At 48.3% G+C, this 24,396-nt stretch overlaps 1 protein-coding gene across 3 annotated transcripts in view; it reads right to left on the reverse strand.

Moving 5' to 3' along the window:
* Positions 1-24,396, reverse strand: part of RUNX1T1 (RUNX1 partner transcriptional co-repressor 1) — a 149,988-nt gene that overhangs the window by 78,783 nt on the left and 46,809 nt on the right. Inside the window, exon 1 of one of the 3 annotated variants that reach the window (XM_069220463.1) lies at positions 9,799-9,911. The exons of 1 other annotated variant lie outside the window; for it this stretch is intronic. In XM_069220463.1, coding sequence (XP_069076564.1) covers positions 9,799-9,829 — 31 coding nt within the window. In that variant the 5' untranslated portion in view covers positions 9,830-9,911. Of the gene's footprint in view, positions 1-4,743; positions 5,168-9,798; positions 9,912-24,396 lie in introns of those variants that run through there. One more of the 3 variants, XM_069220462.1, reaches the window with a different exon arrangement.

Raw genomic sequence — 24,396 nt, forward strand, 5'->3', positions numbered from 1 at the left:
CCTAAGCACTTTACTTTATCCTAATGAAATTTACGAATCAATTTCTAAAAAAGCCATTTAAGTGCAGGTGTGTACTTTAATGGTGTTTATTCTGGTTGAACTGGAAAACAAAACATGACAACTGAGCAGAAAGTGCCACTGGATATTCACAGGTCACCTGCCTGTAGGGAAGCAGTGAAAGGGACTTGGAATAAGATGTCTTCATATGTGGTATGCTCCAATTGTTTCATACCCAATAATCCCATATCCAAGGAAGTGTACTCGAAGAATGTGAGACATTTCACACTTTGGAAATATTGGGACCACACGGCTTAGGAAGACAGCATGAAATATTGTATTAAATACTTGAATAGTTAGCTATATTTTTTCAAGCATTTGCTGCTTGGGGTTCAGCATTAAGTATATATAATATATGAAAAAGTGACAGAAAATGCGGTTGGTGCTAGCTTGTCTAGTGTGCTCAGATATGCAGTGTTGTTTGTGGAAGGCGTGTCATTCTATGGGCTTCTTAGATACCTGGATATGCATTTGTGGCTGCTTCTCACATTTATATGAACAGCAGCACAATCAATACCGGGAAAGGTTCTGTGAGTAGGAGGTTGAGTTCCCATTCTTGAAGCAAATCGTCACTAACAGCAGACATACTGGAAATAGAAAAACAGACTAGCACACAGTGGCTTTGAAAGCCAACTACATTTTCAGCAGATAATAAAAGGGCCATGTGCTTTAGAATCAGAAATGTGCTGTTTTACAACCACAGAATGCTAGCTAATGTATAGTTCTGCTAAAAGGAAAAAGTAGCAACATTTAAAAAAAAAAAGCAGGTCTGGTGGTGGGATGATGGACCCATTTCTGCAGGGACCTTCCCAGCTCCATGCAAGGGATGTGAAAATATCACATGGCGCGGCCATGTGTTCGAAATTACAGCCAGTTAAGTTCTCTGCTAAGAAAAATATGTGGGCAATTTATAAAATGCACTCCAGGATGGAGATGTCTTAAGTAAAACCAGATTGTGCAAACAAATCCATTTTTGAAACATGAACTTAATACAAAAAAGAACAGATTCAGGCACATCTGGAGGCCAGGAGCAGAGGAAAGGGTGGTCTGACCTAATGGCAGGCCATCTTCTGAAAGAGGAGCTTTCTTCAAGGGCTGCTGTGGTTCTGATCGCTGATTGTCCTTTCAGAGAAACAGCTTGTCATGGTGCCAGGAGCCAAAGGCTTTTGCAGGCAGGCGTCTGCTTGCTTGAGAAAATCACACACTGCCCTTCAGAGCTGCTTTATGAATCAGAAATTAATGTGTGCTGGTTAAGTTATCTCTGTGGTCACATTAGACCTAAATGACAACATCATTTCCCACCGTCCTTGGGGCATTCCCTCCTTTCCAGCATACTTCCTGATCAAACAACATCCCCATCTCAGGCAGTTCTTAGGGACACAGGTCATGGCCTTCATCCTAAGCTATATCCCCTAAACCAATCACTCACTTCTCACACAGCTCTTCGGACATGTGGGACATATATTTCTTCCATGACTGTTACCCCTTAAAAGATCAGCTGTGTCTCCCACATTTCTTGGGAGTAGGGCATATGGACATCACCCCAGACAACTTCCCATTAATAGTGCACCACCTCTCACACAGGCCTTGTGGAAACAGGGCAACAACTTCCCAAGCTGTACAGCAGCACAGACTATCATCTCTCCCATAGCACTTAAAGCCTTGTGCCATGGTCCTCTTCCCAGGCTGCTCACTCTCCACAGATCATCCCTCTCTGACATCCCTTCAGAGCACAGGGCATATTGCTCTTCCGAGTCTACTCTATCATCAAATACCAACTCTGCCTCACACAATCCTTAGCGATAGGGCATATTACCTTTTCCAGACAAGCCACCAGCAAAGACCAGCCCATCTCTCACAACCTTTGAGGACAATGGTGACAGCCTGTTTCAAAATGCTGCACCCTCTCATCATATCTTCATCGCAGATGGAGCAATGGTGCATGGCTTTCTCCCCCAGGATTCTCCCCTTCCACATATGAACACATATCCTATGGCCCTTATTACATGGGACAGGGCCTATTTTAAAGACTATTTCCCTACCCCGGAGCAAGGCAGTCCTTTTTTAATTTTTTCAGTGTATGAATGAGCATTTATATAGCATGGCATACGCTTCAGGTGAAGTCTCTTGATGCAATTGAAACAGCATGGAATGAACTCTCAACTCTCCATCCTTTAATTACACGCACTGCTTCTCAGATCACTCCCAGTCAAAAAGCCACATCACTTGTGGCCACCAAGCATGTCCTGTTTCCCCACATCATGGTATTTTCTCTCTACATCCCTTGAGCCAATGGCATACACAGTATACTGTGCCAAAACGTGCTCAGTCCTCCCTTCTGGCACTTGGGGTAATGGGGCATGGCCTGCTTTCCTTTTCATTCCACCACCTCAAACCACCTGAAATCACTCAGCCCTTCGGGACATAGCAAGCACTTCACACAGCTCTTCGACCAAAAATTCACCCCACCTCCCACGTCTCCACCCCCATCACAGATCTTGCATTATTGTGAAATGGTCTGCTTTCCAGACATCTACAACAGAACAAATCACCTAGTCTCCCATAGGCTTCGATGACATAGCTTTCTTTCCAGATGTCTGAAGTGTCACAGACTGTCCTTTCTCCCATGGGCTTTTAGGACATGCTCCTGCTCCGAGAACCACAAAGGATGGGAAGGTAACAGATCTGTCATTGGTACTTTAATTTGAAGTGAAACTGTAGGGTCCCCTCATCAACTCCTGTAAGGAGGGTTTGATTTTTGCGTTGCTCCACCAGACACAAGAGAAATGGACTAATAATAAAACAAAGCGTGCAATGAACATGTTATACAACCAACTGGCACGGTTTTAGTGCCATTGTTTAATTTGATTCTCCTATGGTAAAAGACAGATAGAAAGGTACAGATAGATAGATAGATAGATAGATAGATAGATAGATAGATAGATAGATAGATAGATAGATAGATGATAGATGTATTTAACATCGGTGTATAAGTATCTCGATGTGTGCCTCACGATACCTCATTTTCACAATTGCTCGGGACACAAGACATAATCGCATCCACGCGACCAAGGCTGTTTGTTAATATGAAAATAAAACCATATGCAAAGCTAGTGATTGGCCGTGGCAGTCTGCCCTGCAACACAAAAGTGCAGAAGGCGTACACCTTTGTGCCAATCTGCACTAGTGTGTACTACGTATGCTCTCAGCCACAGCTGCGGGAGAAGTCTCAGAACCCATGTTCGGGAAGGTATTAAAATGTGACACAATTCATGTGCTGCCACTTTAAGAGAAAGCCATGAATGCAACATAAGGCCTGGAAATTAAGGATAACCAAGATGGCAAAGGCAAGCAGAGGCAGTAAGAAAGAAAGGACCCTCGGGAATTCCACATTCTTTCACCTTGGTGTTAAGGGTACCTGGTGCATACTGTGCCCTGGGTGAAGGGTTTGGCTGACCTCTCACGGTGTGCTGCCACATCGCCCACATGTGCCGTGTGCCAGGCGCGCTGCCCTGCAGGCCAAGGCCGGCACTCAGGCTTCTAAGCAAACAGGAGGCCACACGGAGGTGTCTCAACCCCCAGCGTCAACAAACACCCAGCCACCCGTCCAAAGACAAACATTCCTGAGACAACTTCCCCGTGCACACGCGGGAGGCTGGCAGACGGGTCGGGTTGCATAACACCAACTGCTGGAGGGCCACAGGCCCTCGGAACTGGGGCCGAGGGCCCCTCGTGAATGCCAGCTGGAGGTATCGCCGGCTCAAGGGTGGTGTGAGCCCTGCCAGTGACAGCCCTCTGCCACCACTCCTCACACACCTCAAACACAAGCAGAAACGCAGTCTTCTCAAAGCACCACAGCCCGCGGGTCCTGAGGGTGTCTTTGTAAGCACTGCTGTATAAAAGATGCATTAAATACCCCAGTACCACTCTTCCCCCACATGACCCCAGTAAACCACCAGAACGAGGATGCCGCAGTCTTTACAGATACCAGCCCGTCACTTGTTTCCATCACTTGCATTTACCGGCAGTTCGTCAATGTATCCAAATTCTATACACAAAGCGCAGAGAAGGCCACTAGCTGTCATGCTTGGCGCTACACAATGCAATAAAATGAAATAAATGTATTTACCCGTTGTATCGTGCAACGAGTCCACGGTGCGTCACAAGAGCATGAAGTTTATCTGTTAAGTGTGTCTTTGCTCTAAGGGTGCTCTCTACAGCGACCGAGCTTCAGGTCAGAGGGTTAGTGATGCCTTCGGAGAAGATTCCTTTACTCCAACAGCACAAACAGTTAATGTCTCTGCGGAACGTGCACGCAGCCACAACGCGGAGTCTTACATTAAACAAGCCTTTGCTCAACCCGAGGGTCCTTCGAATACGGAAAGTCTCTTCGCCGCATCAACACTACAGCGCCTTCCATACGGCCAGCAGCCCAGCCACGGTGCACCCCAGAGTGCAACCACCAGGCAGTAGCCCCGCCACGGTGCACCCCAGAGTGCCACCGCTAGACAGCAGCCCCACCACGGTGCATCCCGGAGTGCAACCACCAGCCAGCAGCCTCGCCGCGGTGCACCCCAGAGTACAACCAGCACCCTCCTCGCCACGGTGCACCTGCGAGAGCACCCAACGACCAGACGCGGCCACAGCACAACCACAAACCATCAATACAAAGAGGGGCTCACTCACCGGGCATCCTTGGGCGCACTGTGCTCCCCTGCGCAGGGCTGGCCGGGGCTGTGCAGGCGGCTCCACCGGGTCTCGGAGCCCGCAGATCCGGCATGGGGGGAGGGCCGAGGCAGGGAGCTGGGCCAGCCTAGCCTCGGGGAGCGGCAGCAGCAGGCTGCCAGGCGCCCGCCTTCGCTGCGCAGAGACAGATGGAGAGCTGACACCGCCGATCGCACTTGGAGCAGAAATGTGACTGATGACAGGAGCACATGTGGCCTTGAACCCAGCCCCGTCTCTTCAGGCGGAGCAATGACAGCGAGGAGTATGTGCGGGCGGGCAAATCACAGGCGCCCGGCTCCCCTGAGCCCGGCACCGGCTCCCTCCACCTCTCCCGCAACTTCCCGGGGACCGGGGACAGGAAGCCAAGTGCTCAGCAATGTTTAATGCTGAATTATTCATGCCCTTCAAAGTTAACCCTTCTAATCGCCGATTAGATCTGCCAATTTGTCTTACAAAGACATATAGTTCGATGGACTAATACATCCCCCCACACCCGCCCTCTTTGCAATACCAAAAGAATTACTGGCAAATTACTCCGTTCCCAGGAACTTTTTATTTGCTTGGTTAAATCGCGTTTGTTTATTTACGTGGGAATTTAAGACTGCGTCTGTAAGCAGCACGCTTTAATGATTTTTTTTAATACGACAATTTGTCCCGGCGAACAAAAGTATCCCGTCCATCCCTTTGTCAGCGTTCTGTGCGGCAGGAGCGGCGCGGTGGCCGCTTACACGAAGCCACTTATTTCTCCACAGAAGCTCGCAGCCCCCTGGGCCTCGGGTATTGATAGGCTGCAAACACGTGCCCCGCCGCTCCTCTGCCGTCACAGTCGAGTCCGTGGAGGATGAGAGCACGACCGCCCTTGCAAAGCCCGTCCCGGGCGCCGAAGCCCCCGGGGGCCACGGTTTCTGCGCCCCCTCCCGTACGTCTCCACGCGGGAGCCCTCCACGCCTGGCTGGGCTGGGCGCGCGCTCGCCTAATCAGCTTTAATGGACACCATGATACGGAAAGTGCCAGCCTTTGTTGCAGAGCCGTATCTCGGGCTGGCGTTTTTCTTCCCAGCGGCCGCAACTGACTGCTTTGTGGCAGCGCCTTGCCTCCTGAGGAGAGCGGGGCCTACATGCCTTCTGCGACATGCCCAACACCGGGACGGATCCGCGGCCCGCAAACTCCTCGGCGACAGCTTTCCCTTGCACATCCTTCAAATACTGCTTTTAAAACGACGGCATCTGTATTTACCGGTTTATCACCAGGTGGAAATACATCATTTTTTATGGCAGAGGAACATACGTTTTTCTGAAGTGTATATGTGCCCAAACCCATCCACATGCATCCATCCAATCAGCCGCCCACCCATGTATCCGTCCACCCGACCACAGCGAGATTAACGGGGCCAGTGTAATTTTGTGTTCCCCTTCTCGCTGGTGCTCTTGTATATAACTCTCCTGATCTGGAAAGGGCGATGGAATTGCTGAAAGTAAGAATGTGCCTCCGACTGATCTATTAAAGTCCCCTTCACCTCTCCCCTCCAAAAAACGGACTAGTGATATGATATTATGTTACCCATTGAAGAAAAGTCCCCTGTCCATTGGTGCAAATATCAGGTCAATATCTCCCAGACGAAAAGCAATCAGCAGTCCTCGGAAAAGTTATATGAATTCTATAGGTAGCCCAAATGAATGAGAGAGCGAAGAGGAGGGAGAATGTGGTAGAAATAGAGAGGAAGAGAGAGAATGATGAAAGGGGGCGGAGGGAGGGTAAGAGAGAAAATTGTGCAGGGTGGTATAAAGAGATGGAGAATAGGTGTGATAGAGAGAGAGAATAGCGAAACGGGGTGATGAAAAGAGAAATTAATAGTCAGGAGGGCGAGATAGCGAGGAAAGGAGACAGTGTGTGAGAAAGGACCTGACACACAGCACAAGAGACTGTCGAGGCAGTGGGTAAAAGTGCGCATTGGCTTGCAGGTCTCGGGCCCCGTCTTCTAGAGCCTGCGGTCCGGCCAGCGCGGGGGGCACCACCGAGAGGCGACTGGATGTGAAGTCACCGGGAGGCCCCGCTGTTCCCAGGCCCGCCCAGGAGCAGCTCCCTCACCAGAGATCCCTCAGTGTCAGATCGGCGGAGCCCACATTTCACAGTGATGGCTCTGCTCTGTCACCAGCGAGATCCCGCGCCCATCATGGTTATCCGTCGGCGGTAATGAGCGCGAGAGAATGGATGGCAGTTTAGTGAGCGCCAGCCTGGTGGGGCCCTGTGCCAGAGCTCCCTTTTAATCAATTAACCGTGCGCTGGGGGAGCCGTCAAGAGGCGCTCTTTACTGCCCCGTGGACATACACCAGGAAGGGACACAACGCTGGCAGATTCGGGGGAACAAACAAAATATTGTCCTGTGGGTACACTCTTCACACAGCCCCCGTGAGGAAGCCTCACTGAGAGTGGGGTCAGGTTCTGTGTTCCTTTCTGTGCTTAAAGAGATCCCTACCACTGTGTGCGCATACACCCAGAGAGCCCCCCCTCCGGAAGATGGCCCACCCGAGGCAGACTCCTCAATACTTCACCGGTTTCCAGCGCCAAGCGCCGGCCCCAGAACACTCATTTGGACTCGGCTCTCTCCCGAAGCATCTTGCCTTCACCTGGACCTAGAGCATAAGATAGGCCCCTGCAGCTCAAGCAACGCAGGTTGGGGGGGGGGGGGGGGCAGGGGGGGCGGCGGCAACTCTTCAAGAGGCCCCATTCAGTCCATTGATCTGGAGCCTGGGTCCGAGGCCATTATCGATAGAGCTCCCAAACCCTTCAGCTCCAAGACTTCTCAGCACATCCCTGGAGCTCAGTTCCAGACCTATTGTAGGTGGTCCGCTGGCCTCTTGCTCCTAGCCCAATCTCCTCAGCTGTTCCCAGGTCTCCAGCTCCAACTTTTGGCTCCCTAGCAGTTCCTATGCCTCAGGTGCCCGCACCAGCCAACTCAGCAGTCATCTGGTCTTGTATGCCTTAGGTGCCCGCACCAGCCAATTCAGCAGTCATCTGGTCTTGTATGCCTTAGGTGCCCGCACCAGCCAACTCAGCAGTCGTCTGGTCTTGTATGCCTTGGTGCCTGCACCAGCCAACTCAGCAGTCATCTGCTCTTGTGGCCCCAGCACAGGCCCATTAAATGCTGCATGGCCTTCTTCTCCCATCTTAGACTCCTCAGCAGTCCGCTGGTCTCCAGCTCCTATCTCGCTTGGCCTCTAGCACCTGTCTCAGGTTCCTCAGCAGTCCGCTGATTTCCAGCTCCTGGAACAAACTCATGAGAACTCCCACAATCTGCAGCTCCCAGACTTGTCGGCACATTTGCTGCTTCCAAGCCCAGGCCAGGTCCCTCACAGAGTCCCCAGTCTCCAGCTCCCAGCCTAGGCTCCTCAGCAGCCTTAAGCTTCATGTCCAAGCTCTCCAACAGTCCCCTAATCGCCAGCTCCAGCCTCAGGCTCCTGAACACTCTCCTGTTACTCGGCTCCCCGTGCGGGCTCCTCAGCACCCCCTGATTATCTCGCCCCAGGGTCCTCAGCGCTCCCTTGTCACTCTGCTCCTAGGCTCCTCAGCATCCCCTGGTTATCTGGTCCCAGGCTCCTCAGCGCTCCCTCATCACCCCCTGGTCACCCCACTCCCAAGCTTCCCAGCACTTCCTGGTTACTCAGCTCCCAGTGCTGGCTTCTTTGCACTCCTGGTCACCCCACTTCCAGGCTCCTCTGTGCTCCTTGATCACCCTGCTACCAGGCTCCTCGGCGCCCCCTGGTCACCCCACTTCCAGCCCAGGCACCACAGCATTTGGTATCACAACCTTGTATACCTGACAGTTATTTTCTTATGCCCAGCAAATGTCCACCTCTCCTGGTAACCATTTTCAAATGCATTCTCATCGAAATGTGATATTCTGCAGCACCATAAAGCTGTATGCCAATATGCTGTGTGCCAGTGGTACTCGGGCCAAAAGCGTACGTATGAGGCGGCCAGGGCCAGGCACAGTGAGCAGGGATGCCAGGAGGTGGTACATAAGATATGTCGCACTTCTTCACCACCAAAAAACCTGGGTAGAAATGCCAGTTGACCAATTACCAATGATTTCTAATGGGCCCAGCCCTGGGTATGGAATTACTAACACTTGACCAGTGTCACACAAATATATACATATACGTGTGCAATGATAAAATTACAGCGTATTCTCTTCATTATGTAAAAAATACTAAATGAAGCCAGCAGTCACCTTTAAACAAAAATATAAGGCTTAAAGATTCCCCAGACACACTACTTAACATAACGGGAATCAACGGTACTTTCCTATATAGCAGACCAGCAGACGCCCAAACGCCAAAATGTAGACAACTCGATGCAACAGGTAACAGCCCTAACTCCCTAACCAGCATCTTTTCACCAGGAAATGCTTCACATGGTAACTCCGTCCATGTGAAGGCACTATCCCAGAAAGGACCCCCCAGCAACTTGCCTTAACCCACATCATTTAAATGTACATCACTGTATATGTGGGCCAAACCTGTTTTTCTGCACCTATCACAGGGTATCTGTTGGGCGTTCTACAATCAAGAGCCATGTAGCACTACATAAAACGCATTAATTCGATGTAAACATGACATAAAAAACATTTCTGTCTGATATGGTGTCATGTGTACAAATCAATCCACACAGATGTCAGACAAGCCCGTGTTACTCCCATCACCACACAGCCTGCCGGTGGAACAGGTTCACCCCTACAGAGGGCGAGAGACTCACCCCTCCACAGAGGGGACAGACACCTCTCCACAAAGGACGACAGGTTCGCCCCTCCACAGAAGACGACAGAGACACCCCTACAGAGGGCGAGAGACTCACCCCTCCACAGAGGGGACAGACACCTCTCCACAAAGGACGACAGGTTCGCCCCTCCACAGAGGACGACAGAGACATCCCTACAGAGGACGATAGACTCACCCCTCCGCAAAGGACGACAGATTCACTTACCCCTCGCCCCTCGACACAGGACGACAGACTCACCGCTGGGGAAGAAAAAGTCGGTGAGATGCATTTGTAAGCACCGAGGGCTCCCGCGGCAGTGGAGAAGTGACTTGTGTGGCTGAGTTGTCCTCTTCCTCAGGCTCCCTCACTCTGCCCACTTATAGACGCCTCTGGTGATACATTGTGAATTCATGACTCCACGCAGTGGGTATTAAGTGAGTTAATTCAAAGGCGCTGCATCCCCATTGATCGGAACTGAAAGGCATACACCCGCCACAAACCTCTGCCCCATCTGCTCGGGTCTGCCACCAGCCATTCACCAGCAGAGAATTAATAGTGCCGAGATTCGGACAGCCATACGAAAGGCACTCATTTAAGCGGGACTGCATTAACACGGTGAAAAACCCAGGGCAAAAGAGGTTCAAATTGAGCATTTTACTCCTAGTTGACTTTAACAAAGCTGAATAAGGCCTTTTCTCGCTGGCTTTGTGTGCACGGCTTGATAAAGTGAATGAAAGGCACTCAATGATCGGCCAACGAGCATTGATGGATGGCCCTGAGCACCCCCCTTCCCAGGGTGGGCCCTTTCTCCGGAGGGGCGCACCAGCTTGGGGGGCGGACTCACTAATGTCCAGATTTCCTCGCTTGCTTGTTTCACGGTCACTCTCAGACCACTGGCTACCAATTGGCGCAGCATATTGGGAAGCAGCATTTCTTATGGGCGAGTGGCGGAAAATAAAGTCACGCCATTAGCCACCTATTCACATTCAAATGCCACAGTTTTGTCAAAACTCAATCGTGTTGGGGTTTGTGAGTAGCCTGGAAGCCATGGTTGTTTTCTCGAGGTTCACCGACTGAGGGCCCCATCGCCCCCTCTGTGAGGGCCAGGCCCTACTTTCTGGGGAACATTAAAGACGTCTGACAGTAACACGCCCACATATTTCAATGTCTGCAGGAATCTGCTACTGCACATCTGCTCTCAAAAGGTCACGAGCACTACACTTTGCCTTCTCTCTGGATCACTGCGAATTGTATTTTTTCACTGTCTCACACTGTACACTCTGGGATTATGTGAGCACATTAACAAAAAGGTTACAGAAATACGGACGAATGCAGTCTTGTAACAGTTAAGGGCCATGTCTGTCACCTCCTCGTCGTTATCTGACCTGTGACGTGATTAGTTATGGTAGGCCCACAGAGTGACATAAACAAGCTTCCCGAGCTACCAATGTGAACCCAGTTAACAGAGCCGGCTGTCCCGGCCTCGTTTCAATGATTGCCAATGATTGATGGGGCTGTCACAGGACGACCAAACCAATAATGAAGACGTCGAACAGAAAAAACTCACCGACTGCGGAGTTCGAGCGGAGGAGATGGGCACGTTTTGGTTTGGGCCGGTCCTCTGAGGAAGACGATGGCTAGGGGGAGGGAGGGGAGTTAAATGCGCACTTTAAGCAGGAATGATGGGATCTTCCCGTCTTGCTGACGTCTTTATAGGGCATTCTGCTGACACAGATATCGTAAAGAACATATACCCGGGGTTGGGGGTCGCAGTTTGTATTACCATCCCACTTTTCTTTCTTTTTTTTTCTTTTTTTGCTGGTGGCAAAAGTCACCCTCCACCAAGGAAGTAAAAGACAGTGAGGATTTTGTTCTTAATTTTTTTTTACTGAAATCTGCGCCATCAGAAAGCCAGACGGGCTACGTCAGGGTTGCATTTGTCTTGCTTGAGACGTAAACACTTGTTTAAAAAAAATGTAATCCCATTTGATATTCATTGAATCGGGAGTGCAGCGTTAGCCTGGACGCCTTTGTTTCAATGTCATCCTCATCGCGCTGACTGAGGGCTACTGTTTTTTTTTTTTTTTTAACTGCGAGGGTGATTGCCTACGCTCCAGTGAACGTCCCCGCCTCTCAGCGCCAGAGACAAAACGTGCAGCTCGGCTCTGTGCGGGCAGCCATCTGGACAGCTTCCTCTCAATGGCCGCCCCACACCACACTGCAGGCAGCAGCCCAGGCCTCTGCAACTATTCATGACACACCAATTTCAAATGTGCTGCTTGTACACTTGCAACAATAAATGCTAATGAGGGCAATGAATGACATTTACAAAGACAACAAAGGGCTTCCAAATCCCTTGCATATGGAGGCGTCATTTTCACAGTTTGCCTTCGGCTGGCGAGCCAATGACAGTGATCTATCTGTCTATCTATCTATCTATCTATCTATCTATCTATCTATCTAATACTTTTAAGGTCATTTCTCACATGGAGGTCCCTCCTAGTCCTTTACGACGCTTCTTTGCTTTTCATGCCTATCCATTCCATCCTTCGCTCTCGTTTTCCTTTTTTAAAATTTTGAATGCATCTTTTTACCTCTTTCTTGACGCCTGGGTTGTGTTGCTTCTGGCTTAGGTTGTGATATATCCGTTCTCCCTTTCCAGAGATGACCCCATTTTATGAGTCCCATTTCTATTTTTGGAACTAGTGAAAGACCTTGTGGTTTGTGGTCTGTTCTATTTACTGAACTCAGACTTTGACTACTGGTTTTAAGTCCTTTTGTTGGCATCAGAAAAAGATGGAAGCTTGGAGTGGAGTTTATAGCACTTCTTCAGAGGTTAGTGTAAACTTACTTCCCGGGTTCGTTTGTGAATGGTATATAGAGAACCTCCTTGAATTTCTTAGCTCGTGTACTTCATGTTTGTGCCCACAAATCTTTTTTTTTCTTTTCAATGGCATGCAATGATTTTTCTTCTTTTTTATAGTTCTACTTGCAGGTTTTTGCTTTTCTGGGGCATTCATTATTTAATACTGATTTCATACCATTCCCGATACACTGTAAGCCATTATGTATTTTAATAGTACATGAAAAAAAACATTCCCTCAGGGCTCCCTAAGAGTTTTACCCATGAATTTACTGAAATGATGCAATTCTCACGAATTGTGATATAGCTCACATATAAGACACTATTCCGTTTGTGTGGTAACAGTAGGCAAATAAGTAATATGCACATCCACATTTGTGAAGGTCTCCTGAACATTAGGGTAACTGGCTGCAACCAATGTGAAGCCTAAATTGTTTCTTTTTCACCCCTAAGGAAAATATTCAAACTAGTATGCATGCTCCTCTACTGTATTCAGACCTTAAAACCCCTCTGGTGTTCCTCAACCCTTATGACTTTATTAGCCGTCTAGCTGGCATTATAAGATGATCATTTGTGTTTAACAGGCTCTTCTAAATGGTATTATAACTGCTGTTCGGATTTATTTAAAATGCCTAGAAATTACATTTATTGAAGAAGACAGCACGTATACAAATATATATTTTTTTCTACCACGTGTATTTTTCTGATTGTGGTATGGGGTAATGCAGTAGACTTGTCTGAAGGTGAAGAAATCTCAGAGGCCACTTTTGTGAAATGTTACACAGACTACAGGGTGTCTTTATGAGGCAGGAAGAGGTGACTTGTTATATTTAAAAGACGTATTAGTGGGAAAATTAAGTACCTTTTATCTGAGGCTCAGAATGATTGACAGACGTCAAAACTGGAGAGGCTGTTTTAGCTGTCAGTTTCTGTGGGATGTAGGACTCATCAGGTTATTTGCTGATGGAATGGAAGATATGGGGGTCTTTCAGATTTTGTGTAGCTGGAAGCAGGCAGGAAGGCAAATAATGTGAATAAAAAAATACACATATAATCTACAAGTTAAAGAGATAGGTTTCTGGCTGAATAGCATGGTGGGCTGCTACTAGGAGGGAATGCAGTGGGAGAGTGGTTGGTTCTTGGTGCTGTGGAGCAAGGAAAGTAGACAATTTCATGTAAATATCAATCCATGTAAAAGTAATGTCAAAACGCACTGTTGAGTTGACAGGCGGCAGGGGCAAAGCAAATCTGGAGCTAAATTGACTACAGGGCTTAAATGCATCACTTCTGTGCCCCTATCGCCCACGCAGGTGACTCCGGTATCCTGGGAAAGTACACTAAATTTTAAAAAAATAACTCTCACTGTATTTGCCATTGAGAATTCCTCCTTTGGGCCTGGTACAGGCCCCACCTGGGGCCTTTCACTGTGACGCTACTCATCTATTCAAAAGCAGTGAAGCAACTGGGGACTTTCTCCTGGTGATGGGTCAGTAAGTAGTATAGCTTCTGTCCCTCACTAGCAACTAGTAGGGGGGTAACGTAAAGGGAACAATGACGTTGTTTTGTAAACTGCTAAAGAGAAAAAAAGCAATGTAAAGATAAACTTTTGGGGGATGCCTGTAAGTGGAAGGGCTAGAGGAACAGCCAGAAGTGCAGTAGGATCAGTCAGCCAGGCATATGGCGAGTCAGGATAGCGCTGCGCCCTTGATGCCCAGAGTCATCAAGGTAATTAGAAAACTGTTGAGCTTCGCTATGGGAAAGGCAGCCATATCATGCAGAGGTGATTATGAAGGCAGGTAATGGCATGAAAGCTGGAGATGTGGTAAAGTTGTCTCATTTGAATACAGTCTGGGGCAACCGATTACTAGATCTGAAGTATTCACAATTCAGCAATGACTACATAAAAAACAGAGAGTAATGCATTGACGAGTGGAGCCATGGTGAGTGTTGAGGTGCATTGTTGAGGTGCATTCTAGCAGTTGCAAACGAGGTCATTGTAGGAAACAAAAAATTGGAGAAATAGAAACTATTGACGGAAGGGGGTCATTCAATTTAAATAATGGGAAATGGTTCCTTGTTTATAGTGTTCTGTGGCTCAGACATACCCTCCTGTAAAGCCTTTCTCTTCTTATATATTATAAACGTCCCTAGAAGAAACTTATATCCACAGTGGCCCTCGGGCGTGGTTCTTAGGGTTATTTTGCTCCAGTACGTTAAGCCAATAACTCTCCTGGCTGGATTCCCTACTCTTCCTCTCAGGTGGGAAGTGTAATAATGTTTAGATAAGTCTATTCCCAATGCAGCAATGACTACATAAAAAAACAGAGAGTAATGCATTGACAAGTGGAGCCATGGTGAGTGTTGAGGAGCATTGTTGAGGTACATTCTAGTAGTTGCAGATGAAATTATTGTAGGGAACAAAAAAAATCAACAAAATAAATAGAGAAATAGAAACTGTTGACGGAATACTACTGATGGAGTATTGGCATGGGCATATCTGCCTTCATTGTTACATTGATTTGGTGGTGCTTGTAAATATAGGATAAAGCACTGACACCCTAGTTGAGTGGATGCTTGTAGATGTTCTCTCCAGGCAATGTTTTAATTGTGATTTTTTTTACCTACTCTAGCTGCTTTATATCCTTTTGGTTATTGTTCTCAGTTAGTTGTTATAGGATGTAACTGTAACAAATGCTTTGTTGCTTTTTGTGGCCGGAGTGTTATATTTAGAGCACTTGACCACACGGGTATTATCTGGATTTGTGGTCCATGTCTAAATTTACCTATTTGTTTTGCCTGCATCTGTTGTACATTGGTAAGGGGTGGGGGGGGGGGGGGCGCGTGCAGTGTGTGCTGCTATAGGTATCTGGCCTTGCACTGCCTGCCTGGCTTTGGATGCTGTGATGACCTAGTCTGCCACAATGTAATGCCCCTGTTTGCTGTCATAAGAATTTGGAACAGATGAGCTAATGACAAATGACCCTTTATGGGGTACTTAGGTTATTCTTATATCAGGGAAGTCAGTTTACCTTGATAGTTTGCGTTCATTCCTCATTCGGATATACCTGAGTGGGGTTGGTTTTAAAGAGGCACGCTTTCCATGTGAACTGATGCCTACCGCAGAAAAGCAACCTTACTATATGTTTAGATAGCACAGTGCTAGCTGTAAAGCAGCGTTAGGCTGCATTGCAGAAGGCGGTCACAAAGTGAGAACGCACGAGACAAGCTTACATCACATATGAACAGTAAACTGGCCAGATCGCTTTCACAGGACCAGCTGCTTGAAATAGCTGCTCTCCCCAGCACACGCAATTTCTGCAGAATCCACCAGGTGGAGCAAATACACAGCAATCCGCGCCAAGAGGCCTGTCTGCCGGTCACGTGGGGCCAGGGACAGCCTGGCTTTCGTCTCCCAGCAGGTACACTGCATGTGTGCCCACTGCCTGCATCCATCATTTCAGCTCCACTACCAACTTGTAAACTTAGCTCGGGAGAAGTAGCCAAAAACGAAAGCGCTCCCTTTCGCCCGCTCGTGCCTCGGCTTGTTTAATATCAAATGAAGGGCCACGTGTTTCGAGTCAACGGCAACACAAAGCAGGCTTCCCATAAATCTTCACTCGCCTTGTCGAGTGGCCACAGCGAAACGGCCTCGTTGGAGTGCTGTGCTAAGTTTAAACGTAAGTAGACGCAGCGTTTGTGCCAGATTTTATCAAGTTTTGAGCAAACCGTGCTCTACTCCGGATTTAATGCACACGGAGTTTCCATCAGGTAGGATGTAACTATCTGGCCTTAACAGTGTGTTAGTGGAAATACCGTGTGATAATAGGTGAAATTATGCTGCAGTTACCCCACCCCATCATAATTGTGGAGAACATCATGTTGCAAATTTATTGTTTACAGACGTTGGGGTCAGCTAATGGGTGAGCCATATGATGCCCCTAGCTGAGTTTCTGGTTTAACAAATGTCCATAGTCCTGGAGTCCTTGGAGCCCAGTGGCAGTCCTTGGCAATCAATGTAGCATGTTGAATAACTGATGAAAATGCAAATTTGTATGCTGCCATTAACAGTTGTGACAAGAAAGCATGTATTGCATTTGGAAATGTGAGCTTGGTATGATTCTTCTGTCATGAGAACAACTCTTCTGGGCAACGCAGAACTTTCCTCTCTGGTGGCTTAACAAGATCACCCAAATGGGTTCTGCAAGCATCACACTGATTATAGTAGCTTTGAAAACACACACTGGTAGGCCAGACGCCAGTTTAATGTGCTAAAGGAGTGCACATTCACATGTTAGGTTATTGCTAATCACAGAGTGATGTAGAAAGAGGACTGTTTTTTTCAGAACATTTTTAAATGTTATACTTGAGTTTCAGAGTTGATTACTCAAGTACTGGCTCCACATTGGGGTACTGTCTAAGTGAACTATGAAAACACACCTAAAGCTTTTCATTCATGTCAAAGGCTCAACTTTCGTAAACACTGACCTCAAGAACCCTCAACCTCACCTAATGTCTGTGCATATGCCTCCGGCTGGACGGCAGCAAAGTCCTGCCACTTTGCATAGGATAATATGTTACAATATGTGCTTTTATGTAGCACACATCCGCTAATAACTTGGCCCCTTCGTACTTTTCCAGGGAGACATATGTACCTTCAATTTGGGTTTGCCTTGGATAGTCATCTGTGGGGTTGTTTGTGGACAGACTTGCACAATCTCATGAAAGTGGTGGGTCATGATACCTGACTTGGATTTTTTGGGTGAGTGGGTGTGACAGGTGTATGTGGCTGATTGCTTTGCTGTGAGAATATACATTAACTTAAAGGCAGACTACTGGGTGGTGACCCACAGAGCTTATTTTTTAAAAGTATAAGCGACGAGGGGCAACATTTTGTTTCAAAGCCTGCGACCCGTGCTGTCTAAGGTGGGAGCGCTAAACACTAAGGCTGGGTAGTCTTAATTCCACCTGAAGCCTGTTTCGCCCACCATCAGACACTCTTGTCCCTTTATTTCACTCTTTCAGATTTTTCATTCCTGCTTTATCCCTTTGTCACTGTTTTTCTGTCTTTTTCGTCCTCCATTTTTCCTCCTTTTTTGTTTTTCTCTCTGTTGCTCCACCTCAAAGTTTTTGAAAATAAATAAGTGACAGTCCACAAAAATGAGTGGCGGTGGGCCCAACCTGCTCAAGCAAGTCAAATTAAGACCTTATACCCTGTGGGTTTTCATTTGCTACGGGTTACAAGTTGGCCTCTGTAGAAGTCTCTCTGTAGTTGTGATTTTGTCTTAGGGGCACTATCCTGTAATCCACCTGACCCCTTGTCACCTCTTCAGGTCTAGTTATGTTGCTATTGTGGGTCTCCCTTCTTAGGGACACGAGGGTTTCCTAACATGATTGGGGTTTTCGTATAGCACAGCTATAGAAAATTTCTTGTGTTACTGATGCTTCACGTTCTTGCCTGCAGGCTCATGTCTGACTCAGGCCACTCCCTGTGAGGGATAATACGTAAAGTAGCGAAACCTCAGTAGGTGAGCCTGAGTAATACAGTCATATGAATACCATTCTAAAGCGCTTCACCAGCTGGTTAGGGGTAGTAAGTGCTATATAAATATAATTTAGTTTCAGTTTTGGAACGAGTGGAGTCAAACCAGAGCGTCTGTACTGTCTGTGTGAGTTTTACAAGAATGCCCAAACCGTTAGCCTTTGAAGTAGTTTTGTGTCAGTTTCATAAAACATTACGTGTAACCTTTGTTACATTCGAGTATTGCATTAGTGGATAGCATTTAGTACTTATGCACACCACATGCTTGTACATCTGCAATGGCTATCTGTTTGTCTCATTCGTTCACGCGTGTTTGTTCACCTTTTTTTATCCATGTGAGGCCCGCCAAGGACCAGTCTGATTATAAAACAGATGTTCCTGACTCAACACACTGGACACAGACTGAAAAATAAATATACCCTCACTCATTCCAACCGTTTCAGGTCCACCGTGAAAATATTACTGTTAGCTTCTGTACAACGAAATAAAAAAGTAGGGGATTGCTTCTTCCGAATGAAAAAGAAACCATTCATCACAGCACCGTCGCCACTCCCTGAGCCCCAGCCCCAGCACAATTAAAAAGAGAGCCGGGCCCTCATAACTCAAGTATAGCGCTCCCTGGAGGCCTGACCTCCTACCTGCACTCGGCGGGGGGGATGCATTATGTGTTCCAGGCCATTGATCACCGGGCAGCGGGACACCTTTTAATCACAATTGCAGCAATCTGAGGCATCCATAATGCATGCAGCAGTGCACAGTGAGGGATCGGACTCATTAACACATACGTGGAGAGTGAACGCCATATTACGCAGTCCACCCATGCACGCCTGCTTTAATGCGTGTGGTACGCTTCCTTCCGCCACCACGTGGTTGGCAGCGTTTCCTCGCGGAAGGGGACGGCATGGAGCAGCGCTTCTTCCCGGGAGCTGCACAGGGATCCGCCAATTATCAGTGGCGCAAACAATCTGCTTAATGGAGAGCGGAGGGATTTATTACCCTCGCCGGTGAGGGTAGGCGCGGGGCCAGTCTCTCGTGAGATGTGCGGCCCTTATCACTCGGCAGCAGAGAGAGGAGATCACTCAAGCTGCTCGCCGTTCGGTCACCTCCGCAGAGCTGTTTGCGTCACTCTTTCTGGCATTTCTTTTTCTCCCTATTTTTCCTGCTTCGCGCCTTCCAGATGCTTTTCAATAAATGCGCATCTCTTGCTGTTTCCCTTCTTTTCTCCCTCCTTGGTTTCTTCCTCACTCCTGACTTCCTTCCCTTCATCGCTTCTTTCCCGCCTTCCTTTTTCACGTCACATTTATATTTCCTACTTTTGTCTCTCCCTATCATGATACACCCCCCCTTATCTCCACTTCCTTTCCCTCACTCTTTCTCGTTTTCTGTTCTCTTACTTTTCCCTGTTCCCTTCCTTCTTTTTTTCTCCTCTTCCTCTCGTTCTTACTCAGTCCTTTCTGTGAGCCTCTTCGCTCACTTTCTGCTGTCTTTCTTTTCTCCCCTCTCTCCCGCGCATCGTTCCTCCCCTGTTCCTTTACACCCTCCTCCTCCCTCGGCGCTGTGAGGCACCTTTGGAGACAATAAACCCCGCACATTGTGGGAAACCTGCATTTTATAGATCTACACCTACCTCTTCCCTTCAGAGCAGTTTGGCAGACAAGAATCCTAATTTTTAGCTGCAGACTCCTGACGGTTTTCCAAAAAAGGAATGAAATATACATAGAGTGCATTTTAAATGTCCGAAATCGCCACCCCTCCCCCATAGTAACAACAGGATCAGGGAAAAATGTAGGGCAAACAGTGAGTGGTGGCGATCTGACCTAGTGGGCAGGGCGCTCTCTTCGGACCCCACCGACCGGGCGCTGCTGTGCGAGATTCGGGTGAATCATCAGGATAGCTGCCCGCCTACACATAGGTGGTAGATATCTGAAACGGCCCACACTGGCTCGTGCTTCAGCTAATTCAGGTATTTGCTTAATATGGCTGCTACATTTCTGAAATCCCTCCCGCCTTCCCCAGTAAGAAAGAGAGGTTTAGGATAAATCCCGCCTCTTTCCGCAGTGATAGAGATGTTTAAGCCACAATCTCGGCGGCAGAGAGGTGGCCTCCCAGACAGCCTGGCCCCCTGCGTTCGAATCCGAGCATCTGGCCTTCAGGTCAGTCTGTGTGAATCGATAAATCACGGCCGCAGTACCCGAGGGACATTGCCAGAGCCCCGAAGTTTAGTTCTGAGCAGACGGGGGAGTTAACTTTTCTGTGCTGCTTGGTGGATTTTCCGAGGCGTGCAGCAGGTAGGCGGTTTCAGTAAGGAGAGAGCCACAGAATCCGCCGGTCTGTAGTGGAGGGTCCAAGCGAATGCAAGGCCTTGCGGGGTGAAGGAAAAAGAGGTGAAACGCGCGTGACCTCACCTCCGAGTTTAGAAGTCTGCGTGATAGGAAGGGGCTCAGGCATCCCAGACAGCACCACCAACTTTTGTCAGCACCACACTTTCGTTGCGAAATAAAATAATCTTGCTTTGCCAGGTAAGGGCACCATGTACTCTATTGAGGGAAATGCGCGTCCCTTGTGTGGTTTATTTCTCAACGCACACATAGGGACGCCAGCGTCGCCGCCGGGGAGGTTTCCACAGTCCATGGGTAGATGCTCTGCCCGTGGCAGGGTATCAGCGGAAACGCAGCCGGCTGCTTGGCACGGGAGCCGAGCCCCGGTGTGTCAGTGCTCGGAGGGCCGCCCTCCGGGGCCCAGCCCTGCCACAGACAATGCCTCCTGAATGAGAGGAACCCCGGCCGCTGGAGATAGGAGCCCGCGCAGGATGCCCGGGCCCCGATAGCGCCTGTTCACACAGTCCCAGTTCGCATGTTTTGCTCGTCAGGTAATTAAACAAGGAAGCCTGGGTCTGATGTTTCCCAGCCTGACCCGGGGTTGCGGCTCCACCGCTCCTCGGTCCATTTCCGCAAACACGGTGCGTGAGCTGCTGTGTCAACACCACCGACCTGGCTGTGCTCCCGTCCTCAAACTGCCGCCTCAGACCCACGCCCGGAAGCTCTACCCACTGTCAGTCTCTGTCGGCTCTTTTACTTTCTACGCTCCCCACTCACAATCCAACGCTTTTCCCACATTATAGCATGCGGTCACCTACCACACCCTGCTTTTATGCACAAAGCACACTCGCATCACCTCTGTTCCTCATGCGCCACATCCTGCTGATATAATAAAGCACACACACAGCCAGCTCCCTTGATGAGCGCTAGTGTGTGCTGCCACAAACTGCATCCTCTTGTCACATACAGACATAGCACAGTCTCGTCATACAACCCTGCTTGCTGTCATACAACACAACTGGTTGTCATGCACCAACACTGTTGTCATCCACCACAATCCGCTGCCACCCAGAACTGCCTGCTCATACAAGCCTACTGTGCAGTAAAGGAGCCTATTACCCCCTCTTTAATGATTACCAAAGAAAGACTGATCTATAAGCATACCAGGGAATTACCCCACCAGACCAGTCACCGAGTTAGCTACATGTATAAATAATCAATCAAAGCATGTGTAAAGCGCACTACTCACCCATGAGGGTCTCAAGGCACGGGGTAGGTGTTACTGCTCGACCAGCCAAGTCTTGAGGTGTCTCCTGAAGGTAAGTAGGTCCTGTGTCTGTCGGAGGTGGGTGGGAAGAGTGTTCTATGTCTTGGAGGCGTGGTGGGAGAACGATCTGCAACCAGCGGTCGCTCTGTGGATGCGTGGGACGTGGCGAGAGCAAGGTCAGCGGAACAAAGCTGTCGGGTCTGGGTGTAGAAGGAGAGCCGTCTGTTGAGGTATTCTGGTCCGGTGTTGTGCAGTGCCTTGTGTGCGTGGGTGAGGAGTTTGAAAGTGATTCTCTTGTTGACGGGGAGCCAGTGCAGGTCTCTCAGGTGGGCTGTGATGTGGCTGGGCGGTGGATGTCCAGGATGAGGCGTGTAGAGGCATTCCGTATGCATTGCAGTCTTTTCTGTAGCTTGGCCATGGTTTCTGCGTAGAGGGCGTTGCTGTAGTCCAGTTTGCTGCTTACAAGGGCTTTGGTGACCGCACTTCTGGTTGCAGTGGGGATTCATTTGTAGGTCTTCCGAAGCAGGAGGAGGAGATAGCGTTGACTTGCTGGGTCATTGAGAGCGACAAGTCCATGATGAGTTTCAGGTTGCTTACATGGTCGGTGCGGTTCCCAGTGTGGCAGGCCACCAGGAGTCGTCCCATGCGGAGGGGGTGGAGCCGAGGATGAATTCAGTTTCAGGCAGCTGTTCTTCATCCATTTGGCGATGGCCTTCATTCCTTCATGGAGGTTGGTTTTAGCGGTGGCACGGTCCTTGGTGATAGAGAGGATAGCTGGGTGTCATGGGCGTATGAGACGATGTTGAGTTTGTGAGATCCGGCGATGTTATAAGTGTTGAAAATAATACTGACTAGCTGGATAGAACACAAGATAAGTGTAGATGTCTTAGTGCATGAATGAGGGCCAGAGACATCCTTAGGTCATGCAACATCATGTGTGATGCAACACTACGCATCTTCTCAGGTTCCTGCCATTACAGAAAAGGTACAGTGAGGAGGTCACGCTAGAGGCCTTGGACTCCCTGGATACACCAAGAGGGGGTGCAAACGGAATTGGGGAAATGTAAACGGCCTGGCTTTGGTCGCTCAGCAGAATGCAGGGGGGGTCGTGTATAGTCCTGTTGCAGACTTGTAGAAAGCGCCTCAGTTTAGCTGCCAAAGGCCAGGTTCACTTCCTTCAAGAGGCTAGCTTAATCAACCATGCAAAAAATCTCACATGCATACTTTATACTTGTACCTGGTCATGAGGTGGGATTCCCTGACAAGAGTAAGGAGTTTCTTTTCTGTTGTCCTTCTTCGAAAACAAATAGGAGAAAGTAATGAAATCAGAAAATAACTGATCAAAGGTTTACAAACACACACTGTTCCCATTATGCCACTATCTTTGTTTACTGTCACATCATCACTGTCCTGTTGTGAGGAGTATCTCTCCTGTAGTTTTTAAAGCATCACATCTCATCTGTATTATTACACCAGTCCCTACAAGCACCGTAAGACGGCTGCATGAAAGGTGGGTCATGATGAACAAAGGCGGCCACTACAGTCTCTGCCTACAATACATTTTAAAATGCATTTTTTAACAGTAACGTTGGAAATATTGACACAAATGCTTTCCTGTGCACTTGAAAGTCTTTAGAATACAATCTTGGCCAAAGAGACATTGACTGAGAAAAAGAGGGAAACTAAACCATGCCAGATTGTCTGCGCTCAATACAAAGAACGTTAAATGAAAACAACTGGTACACAGCCAAATTCCTATAGAGGCGAAGGCATTCAGATAAATTGATTTCACGCATCACACTGACCTGAGATCACTATGCAGTGCTACATGCTGTGGGGCAAGGCCCATTACTGTCATCAGAGGCCTACTGTACTGCCAGGAGCCGCAAGACACCAAGAGCATGGTTTTGAAAGAGAAGCCCAGGCCATAGCAAACCCACCCCTTCGACTTTCCTTTCAAGCCAGTGGGGTATTATGACTAACAATTAGCCTTCTTTTATTAGGACGGACTGACGTTAAATGTGGTCTTTGGCCACAGCTATGGCTGCCTTGTCTTTCTTCTCAAACCGACATGATCGCTTCTGGGAGACCAAGCACTCCATGAAACTTACCATAACAAACTGGCTCTTGCTTCTTTTTGGGTTGTAAATGACTTTCTTCCCTCATTTCAGTTAGACACCAGTTTTTCACAAATCCTGACATGTACCAGGTGTTGTTTTGGCTACATTTTCTGTAACTCTATATTCAAACGTTTTTGGAGAGAAAAATAGGCGAAAAATCTGCTAATACTTTGAAACTTCCTCTGTTGTACGTTTAGGGCTCTGGGCAGGAAAGGGAACATTGAACGGACAGTTTCCATACCATACAACGAACACTCACAAATTGATGTTTGCTGAGGTTTTAAAATATTTGTATGTGTCTAGTAGCCATAAAACAATATTGAAAAACGTCTACAGCTAAAAAAGACTAGAAGGCATAAGAAGTCTTTCCAATCTGGAAAAGGAAAGGGAAGACTATGAGAGCTTGTACTCTTACAAGACGGGCAGTGAGATTAGCCTGGAGACAGTGGAGTGGGGCTTTCTCCACTCCTCACTGACTTAGTGGCCAAAAGGTAAGAAGGCCTTACCTGAGTGCTCCCCAAATATCATGTGGGGACTGAGGTTTAGTTACAGCTCCCTTAGAGATAGAGCATAGGGAGCGGACGTCTCGTCTTAGATCGGGTAAACAGCTGGCCAGATCATGGTTGCATTTATCTATTTAAGGTCAGGAGACTTTGATCTCAACCTTTTCATACCACCCCAAGCTCATATCTCACACAACTGTGGCACAGGCTGCCTTCATTGGTGCTAAGTTTCCCTCCCTTCCATCT

The sequence above is a fragment of the Pleurodeles waltl genome, chromosome 2_2 (assembly GCF_031143425.1).
Source record: "Pleurodeles waltl isolate 20211129_DDA chromosome 2_2, aPleWal1.hap1.20221129, whole genome shotgun sequence".
NCBI classification, from domain to species: Eukaryota; Metazoa; Chordata; class Amphibia; order Caudata; family Salamandridae; genus Pleurodeles; species Pleurodeles waltl.